This window comes from Ruditapes philippinarum, unplaced genomic scaffold (assembly GCF_026571515.1).
Source record: "Ruditapes philippinarum isolate M1 unplaced genomic scaffold, ASM2657151v2 ctg2980_1_1_1_1, whole genome shotgun sequence".
Classification (NCBI taxonomy): Eukaryota; Metazoa; Mollusca; class Bivalvia; order Venerida; family Veneridae; genus Ruditapes; species Ruditapes philippinarum.
In genome coordinates, this window is record NW_026863330.1 from 70801 (window position 1) to 80692 (window position 9892).

At 31.2% G+C, this 9892-nt stretch overlaps 1 protein-coding gene across 1 annotated transcript; it reads right to left on the reverse strand.

The window, feature by feature from the left end:
- Positions 1 to 353: 353 nt before the first annotated feature.
- On the reverse strand, positions 354 to 9626 carry LOC132721854 (5-hydroxytryptamine receptor 3A-like). Its single transcript, XM_060706227.1, has 4 exons — positions 9448 to 9626; positions 4741 to 4997; positions 1796 to 1942; positions 354 to 1217 (listed from the first exon to the last, which is right to left on the reverse strand). Exons 1-4 carry the CDS (start codon positions 9608 to 9610, stop codon positions 633 to 635), a joined length of 1152 nt encoding a protein of 383 aa, XP_060562210.1. The 5' UTR covers positions 9611 to 9626; the 3' UTR covers positions 354 to 632.
- Between the last annotated feature and the right edge of the window lie 266 nt (positions 9627 to 9892).

Here is a 9892-nt window from a genome sequence, read left to right on the forward strand (position 1 = left end):
ATTAAGTCCTTGTATTTTTTGTAAGCAACCAGAATCGCCAACGTTTTGACGACGATTTCGCCACTGATAAATGGATAAATGCAAAACAAGCAAAGTTATACAACATTTAGGTAAATGGGAGATAAGGTTTTTGTAAAATAAAACTTACAACTCGTTTTTAACACGTGGAACTTCTATATAAACTTCTCAATCTTTCACGGATGAACTTGTAAACAATGGCGATTGCGGTAAAATGACGTAAGGGCGAAAAATAGTTCGTATTCATACGCATGCATTGTTTTTTCTTAAATTTACACTTATGAAGCATTAGGCCCTATAAGCTTTAAAGTTAGCTGATCTGAAATCCGTATTCCATTACTTGCTAATTTTTTGAGTTCTATGACACTTAATTAACTTGTGACTACATGTAATTTGTACTATATTTATGCAAGTACTTTGGCTATGATCGACCGCTGGCGTAGTAATATTAAAATCGCGTAAAGCAAAAATATACATACAATTTTAAAAGACGATTGCTAAATTTAGTACAAAATTGGCCAGTCAATTTTAAAATAGATAGGGAACTATGATTTTGGAGTTACTGCGAAGTTTTGGAACTATTTTGCTTAGCGTAGGTAGCTGACTAATTGTGTTCACATCATAGTAAATCTGAATTTGTCGTTATTACATTGGGGGCGCATTGCGCATGCGCCCCCAAAAACGATGACTGCATCCAAGATGTACCAGATAAATATCATTATTGATATGAGGGGCATCGGTTGAGAATTTTTAGGCAGATTGTCACTTACAATGGTCATGTAGACAGAAATTGCAAGTAACATTGTTATTGCATAGCCCACTCTCTCCCCGGATTTCTTCGGTAAGACAAATACTAATGGTGTTAATGTAGCTAAAACGATTATGGGCAATAAAATGTTGATCAACAGAAACAATGGTTTCCTTTCAAATACCAGATTGATTTTTAAACCACCATTCTTTGTTGTAACACTTGTGTTTAGTAATCGCCAGGAACCATGGTTAGCATCTTCTTCAGAAAACGATTCATGCATAGAGACGTCTAACCTGAACCAAAATTGTATAAATCCGACCAAGGTAAGCATAACAGAACACGACTGGACGTCAAAAGGAAAGTAGGTCATGTCCAGATCACATGTTGTCCGTGTTGTCATCATTTCATCATAGTATGCCTTCCCAACACTGTTATACAGGACAACATCCTATATTAAGTGAAAGAAACAAAATGCAACAATTGAACCAAATCGTTTGAAACTAACTTTTATTGTAAACTCTATCAAGAAAACATATATTACATATTCAATGGTGACATTTTGTTGTTTTTTTATTGCAAAAATAACTGCATACATTAAACTTGAACATGAAAATGACCCAATATCTGAAACTCTCTTATCTAGCTTAAAAGTTGATACAAATACTTCGAAATCAACGAAGTTCGTTTATCAAAAATATCTATGTAATGTTATTTTTTATCCTTAGGATCATGTTCTGTCATGTGATTTGATTAAAATCATCGAAACAAGCAGGAGAAACAGAAAATACTTAACCATGAGCTCGTTTGTAATGACATAAGACTTCCTACAATGCAGTTCTTAGTCAATATTTACATAAATTCCATATGGTTCATTGAAGACATCACCCTTTTCAAAGCAGGGGTCTATAAAGTATGAATTCTACATCACTATTCTAACAGTTATTCGTCTTTATTTGTAAAAAAGTATGTGGTTATTGATTAAAGTTTTGTCATAAAACATAAATGAATTCAGTACATTAAACTCACATATGATCGGTCCACACTCTGGCTTTTTGAGACATCGGCATGGGGATTACCCACTCGAAAGATTGGCGTCCATACTTCATTGTAGCTTAAAGTTATATAAGAAGCGTTGGTCTGATTCTTATCCCAGTTAATATTCTCATCTAACCACTGTAAATTTTAACATTCAGTGAGAATAATAATAATGATGGTGGTGACATTTAAAGTACAGTGTATATAAAAGACAAGTTATCTTTTAGTAATGTTACTAAAATATATATTTATTGTATTTTAGGTAATCAATTTATGTTTGCTATCTCTATAATGTTTTCATATTTAAGGAAAATTTTGTCAGTTATATAGGTTGCTAGCGACTCTGGTCATAGTGATGTAAATTATGAAACAAGGTAAAAATCTCTGTCGGCATATGATGTCACTGAAATTAAACCCTACACGCTTTAGGTCTTGGTTTAACATAGACACATAATTTATCATACTGCGCCGAACAATATAATATGAAAGCCAAAATAGAGTTGGTACAAATGAGATAGTTAAAATACAGGTAAACTTCCTTTAAGTAATCGTTCAGGGTTTTGGATGGAACCGACGCAAAAATTGAGAAAAGCTATTTGCAATATAAAATACTGTGAAACAAATGAATGCCCAAAACGGCAAAAGCGAAAATGTTGCAAGCTAGATTTGACTGAGCCTGTTCATGGACGGCATTGATAATTACCAGCTTCCGTCTAAGCTTATTGAATTTACAATATATATATATATATATATATATATATATATATATATATATATATATATATATAGAGAGAGAGAGAGAGAGAGAGAGAGAGAGAGAGAGAGATTTGAAATAGCTATGCACCTTTAAGTGTTGAGAATTGAGTACCGCTCAAGCCGGTGCTCGGGGCCGTGAGGCTCAGACTTAATTAAACCGAGTCTGCAATTTTCATATAATTTTGCCTTTTCATGCTTCCGGGGGATCACTTTTTTTACTAGATATTCATTGTTAAGAAGTATTATGCGAACTTTTGAGACAAACCTTGTTTATGACAAAGTTAATGCAATTTATACGAAACTTTATTTAAATTACATGAAATTGTGTAATACTAAGACACATGTTTTTATAATAACACGATGAAAAATAATAATATATTTAGTAGTACTAATATTCTATTCCTGGTAAGAATTATCATGTAAATAACAATACTCATTGTTCTATGAAAAATGTTATATATCTTGTCAAATGTGATAAATGTAAAAGAATATGTTGGTCAAAGGAAGCAATAAGTGTCTAAACGCATGAGTAGCCATAGATTTGATATCAACAATTTTTCCGATCCGTTCTTTTCCACCAATTTCGCTACACGTTTTAATAAAAGCAATCACTGTGTAAGGATTTTAAATTTATGCCTAAAGAGATTGTCTCCGGTGATAGGGAACGCTTATAACAAGAATCATGATGGATTCATAAGCTTAACACATTATCTCCTTATGGTATGAATGCAAAAGTTTTGTACAATATAACGCTGTCATTTTTCAATCATAATATTGGGCCGGTATACATATACATGTTTTATGTTTTTTTCATGTCAAGGTTTTTTATTATTATTAATTATGAAATTTTTTGTATCACATGTGTAGATCTATATTATATTTGTAATTTATTGTATATTGATGTATTTATCTTCATGAAAGATTCTGTATTTATCTGACAAAGTTTTTTTCCCCGCGTTAACGTCACGTTCTGTTAAGCGTATATTTAAACGGACGTTGCGTCATTTGTCTGTTACTGACCTTCAATTAAGTAAAGAAAAGAATGCCTCATAATAAGTATATAGTCAATTTTGTCAGAATTTGTTTGGCACTTTAGACACAATGCCTAAACTTACTACATACAAAGTTATAAAAAGAAGTTTTGATATTGAAAAATATTTGTTATGTGTTAAGGTGAATAGGCATAGAATAACATTATCTAGACTGTGGTGCTCTGCTCATAAACTTGCAATCGAAGAGGGTCGTTATCGAAACATTGATAGGTCGGATAGGAAATGTATCTTTTGTAACATGAATGTCATAGAAGACGAATAAAATTTTGTACTTGTCTGTCCGTTTTATCGTTCTATTAGAAATGAATGTCTCTCAAAATATTATTGCCATTGGTCAACTTTTCAGAAATTTCAAACACTGTTAACTTGCAGTCAATCTGGTTTGTTATGTAAACTTGCTACATATGTCTTTTTGTCTGATAATAAACGTACTAGTCTTATTGCTCAGTAGTAATGTCATAGATGTAAGAAACATTGGTGATGTAGTCATAAAGTAATGCTGCAGTAATTTTTGCTGCATACATACAATTGTTTATAAGATAAGCACATAAGTATAAGGGAGGTCACTTCTACAATATGATGCATGAATGTAAAAAAGAAACCAGAATGCCACCATTCGTTTTAGCCTTTGTTCTATATGTACATTTAAATGTGATCAATAAGTAAATCGTTCTTATTCTTCTTTTTTTATACTATACAGTAACTTTGTTGAAGTAGCATAGCTTTAACTAATTATATAAAACACCGGCTTATGTAGGTGGCTGAAATGATAATTTTAAAGTAACCAAGTTTAAATGAATATCCAAATGTGTATACATATTTCACAGGTTTAATATCTTTTTACTGACCTATTTGGAGCCGGTGTGTACAGATATTGGTCGACATACTTAATTTTACATATTTTAATGTAAATTGATTATGTTTGTTTATATATTACCATGCTTTTCTCGAATACATATTAAAGGCGACGAACAATTAATGTTCATATGCTGATTAAAGAATTGAATTGAATTGTTATTTTATAAACGTCATTTTTTCTGTAGAAGACTAAACCTTGAAAGCTAAAGAACAGCGTTTGTTTTCATTGAACTGATTATATAATAACACAATAAAACATATTATACTTACATTAAAATTCATCCAGAAAACTGATGACAATTTTTCTTCTAATTCATCAATTTCACCAAGTGATAAGAGATCTACGTGAACGGTCACATTAAATGGCTCTGTCTCGGATGGGACAATATGTTTACTATAATTTTTCAACAAATCTTCAGACATTGCTTTTATAAGTTGTGTCTTTGGTAGACCTCCAACAGCATTAGTAAACTGGTAGCACAGTAAAACTAAAGCTAGGATTCGTGTAAGCAACAATGCCATCTTCCCTAAAAAATAATTAAACAATGTATATGTATTCTGTTAGTAAAAGCAAATATAGTTTAAACGTATTCTAATTATGCTATATGAAATAGATGTTTGTTATAATCATGTTCTGTCCTGAGAATAAAAACCATATTTTAGTTGCAATATTTTGTTTCCATACTTTGAATATGCTTTAAATATCGTACAATATGGACCAGAAACGTTAGATCAAGATAGTATCTTAAATAAACAGTAAATTTAGACCAAAGTAGCAAGGACCGAAAAGGAAAAGTTATCAATAACTTAAAACCACTCAAAACATGATTTAGTTAATTGAAAAATCAATTAAGCATAATATTAAAATTAGCACCATACCCAACACTAAACTATTCATTATAGCAAAATATGCAAGTTGACGCTCCTGCACTTACTCCAATATGTATATATACACCACCAAAATTTAAAATATTACTGTCGAATGTTAAGCAAATGCGATCTAGTTTGATAAAATATGTTTGTAATGTCTTTATAACTTTACATCTTTTGTTAGTTATTTGGTACCAGTTATAACCTTGCAAGAATCTGTTCTGATGATCCTTGATTAATTTCTTTATTCTTTCTTCATACGATTTTTGACTGATATTTTTATTTATAAATTTTCTTTTAGGTGAATGAGTGGCTGAAAAAAGCCCAACTTTGTATCTTCTACTTATCAACTCGAAGATATGACCCTTTATCCGCTAATTGATTCGATATAAAAGTAAATCGACATTGTATCATAGTTTGGGGACCTTTCTGTTGAAAATGCGTCAGAGTTAAATCGTATTAGTTACCCGCCATCCGGAGCACGCCCATTGATTGGTTCATTTTTGCTGGGGTTTACTTATTGTGACGGCAGAGAAACGAAACGCGACAGAAATATGATATTCAGATGCTCGTTCATTGGTTACCTTTTGTATACATTGCTTGCATTTATCCTCGATAAAAGTAGATCCTCATTTTGCAGGATTGTCACATTAAGATCACTTTTTATTAAAATATTGTTTGCATAGTGATAAATAAGCTTTGACAGTTCAAAACTATGCACTTTCAGTTTAAAGAAACATTTCTAAACATGAAAGCAAAAAAATATGAAAATTACTATTTCTTCATAAAAGCATTGTGTAAACCTACGCTTCAAACTTGAAAGAATGAATGAATTACGACAGACTGTATAAAAATATGTCAAACGTCCAAAAAAAAAATATTAAATTAAACAAGTAAACCTTATTTTCTTTTAAATATACACTTGCATACTTTTTTCTATTTAACAAAACGAGCATATACAGATATATGTCTTATTTAGTGGTATGTAACATTGTAAGGGTCTAAAAGTTAACGTTCTGAAAACGTATTGTCATATAATTGCATATAATATAACCCTATCAACATGGTAGCATCGGAAGAGTATGCAATTATTTGTTGCACACCTGCAGTGCGAAATATTTTTTTTAATGCGTTTATTTAAGGTCGCCGCCGGAAAGCCCATATGGGCGACCGTACACTCAAGTCGGGCCATCCTAGAGCGTCCCGTCGAGATTTTTTCGTCGATTTTTTTCCAGCTTTATTGGTGGAGGAAGACCCCCAAGTGCCCCTTCGGGCATTATTTCAGGCACGAGCGGGCACCTGGGTAGAACCACCGACCTTCCGTAAGCCAGCTGGATGGCTTCCTCACATGAAAGATTTCGACCCGTGTGAGGATCGAACCTACAGCGGTGAGGGACCTGTGATCTCAAGTCAGCGACCTTAACCACTCGGCCACTAGAAATGTACGCCAATTTAACCTCGGTACTGAATAGGTCTGTCACAAGTTCAGAAATATATTTTGAAATATGTTATTTACAATCAAATCACTCAGTCATGCTGAGCCACCCTTAACATTTTTTTCCATAACTCTTTAGACTATTGATATATATAAGGTAAAATTATTAGCCATATATGAGCTTATGATTGCATGGGCAGTTAAATTAAAGCCATTAGTAAAAAAAGGGTTGACCTGGGATAACCCAAGTGAAGAGTGAAATATGACACTCAACACCTACAGGTACATTCTAAATATTTAGATTGGTGTTTATGATCAGATTTAGCACAAATAGTAATTTAATTTCCCCTGATACCACAAATATGAATTTATTTAGAGTCCTGAAGATCTTTTTATGATGAAATCTTAACTGAAAAACCAGGTTTAACTGAATAATTATAAAATTCCTTGCCACAATAACTAGAAGGTACATAAAGCCAGTCAAAAAAATATTTCTATCCATATTCATCATTCCTGGACCTCCATCCATTTGATGAATTTCTCCAACTGGTAAATTTTTCATCTTATTATGTTCTGTTTGTTAATATAAAAGAATTTTGTTTATGTTTATATACAGCTAGAATAGTCTGTAATGACTAAGATAGACAGATAAGAACAAACTATTTAGTAAACATGAGTTACATCCCTTCAAATGGAGATAAAGATGAAACCCATAAGAAATTGCCATGTCTGACAGACAGCAAAATTATAAAATTCTGCAGGCTCAGTTTGATTAGGCCCATTAGGAGGTAGTGGTAATAAATGTGGGTCAAAATTTAAATGATATCATTTTCAAGGGATGTTTCTGATATGATTTACTTTTGATAATGGGTCATTATCAATGAATGTTTCTTTGACTTCTATGCCCATGTATAATAGATTATAGACATTGCCAGCTAGATAGCTCAGCTGAGTGAGTCAGTACAGCCCACATACATGTATAATATTCTGATTCAGGTTTGATTCCGTTCAAACTGCACTTATTTGTACCTGATTTAATGGTGGAAGATTTAATAATTAATTAAGGCACCCTATTTGTAACAAATAAACCTACGTTTTGAAGACGTGTGAGGATGTACCCGACTACATTTAAATAAATATATATAATATATACCATCTATTCATTATCTGTAAAACAATGATATTGATGATTAAAAAATGACTGTTCTTCATGGAGACTTGGACGATCTTTTAGCCGCGTTCATGTCGCTGATTTAATGTCCTTAACAGTTATATACAAAGCATTGCAACGAAGCAATAAAAACAATAATCAAGAAAAAATAATGGAAAACATCATATATCCTATATCAAAACTATTATGCAAAAAGTATTTAACCATAACAAGTTATAATTGAAATATCTTACCTTTAAATATTTTTCACCCTGAATATTTAATTCAGACTATTCAAACATCTGAAATCTAGTTCACTGGAAACTCGTTTTAAACCACAAGTTAACGATGCATAGACGAGGTCGGGTACGTAGTTTTAATGAAGTAATTATGTAGTATCAGCATATTGAATGACATGTCTTTTATGTGACTTTCCTAAACAGAACGGGTACACTGAACAATTAAACTTTGAAAAATACGTTGTCGAATTCATCGCTTCAGTGCATGTTATCACCATTATGTAAGACAATTATGTACGAGTATTCTCTGTTGAAAAGTTTATACAGAACAGGAAGATAATACATATTTTATATAAAAATAACAATTAAGTAAAACTTTAATTGTCACACTTTATTTATAATTCGTTTATGTAAAACAGCAATGAAATTAAATATGCAATGTCTCCCTGATTTCAGTTTCCCATTCAGGTAAACATAAATCTAATTGGTCTTTTTAATTACATTCACCCACATGATAAATGAAGTAAGAAATTGTATTCGCCCGACTTGACAAAATTTTGTTTATTGTTAATTTTGTTAGATTGCTTTAATGCTATGTATTCAAATTAGTTCATAAAGTCGTTTTATCATAATTGCAACTAAACAATATCTTTTTTAAAAGTAACTCTTCTATAACGGTATAAAAATACATGCAATAAAATTACCATTTTACATAGAATACTTTAATAAACAGTTATGCAATACTGATTCCGTCTGTTAGTTATCTTGTACATCATGTAATTCATTCATCGATACGGGTGACAAATCACAAGTTTCACAGAAGTTTTTTTTCAAATATATATATGATTTTATCATTGATACTGCCGAATATTTGTACTCACAGAAGATTTCTTTAAATAATATTACACAAGAAGAAACATAACTTGTTTGTACCTGATTAATGGTGGAAGATTTAATCAATAATTAAGGCACTCTATTTGTAACAAATAAAACTGAGTTTTGAAGAAATGTGAGGATGTATCCGACTACATTTATATATACCATCTATTCATTCTCTGTAAAACAATGATATTGATAATTAAAAAATGACTGTTCTTCATGAAGACTTGTCGCGTCTATATCGCTGATTTAATGTCCTTAACAGTTATATACAAAGCATTGCAACGAAACAATAAAAACAATAATCAAGAAAAAAAAAATAATGGAAACAATCATATATCCTATATCAAAACTATTATGCAACAAATATTTAATCATAACAAATTATATTTGAAATATCTTACCTATGAATAATTTCACCCTCAATTTTGAATTCAGACTATTCAAACATCTGAAATCTAGTTCACTTGAAACTAGTGTTAAACCATAAGTTAACGATGCAAGACGAGGTCGGGTAGCTTTTATGAAGTAATTATGTAGCAACAAAACGAAATAAAATTTCAGCATATTAAATGACGTCTTTTATGTGACTTTCATATTAAACAGAATGGGTACATTGAACAATTAAACTTTGAAAAATACGTTGTCGAATTCATCGCTTCAGTGCATGTTATCACCATTATGTAAGACAATAATGTACGAGTATTCTCTGCTGAAAAGTTTATACAGAACAGGAAGATAATACATATTTTATATAAAAATAACAATTAAGTAAAACTTTTATGGTCACACTTTATTTATAATTCGTTTATGTACATGATGTAAATCAGTAATGAAATGAAAAATGCA

Bases quoted from the DNA above. Each gene is read 5' to 3' on its own strand.
- LOC132721854 (XM_060706227.1), bottom strand. From the start codon at position 9,610: ATGCTGAAATTTTATTTCGTTTTGTTGCTACATAATTACTTCATAAAA. The intron at 4,998-9,447 runs GTAAGATATTTC...ATTATTTTTTAG, and splicing joins GAGGGTGAAATTATTCATAG to GGAAGATGGCATTGTTGCTT. The intron at 1,943-4,740 runs GTAAGTATAATA...TAAAATTTACAG, and splicing joins TTTTCTGGATGAATTTTAAT to TGGTTAGATGAGAATATTAA.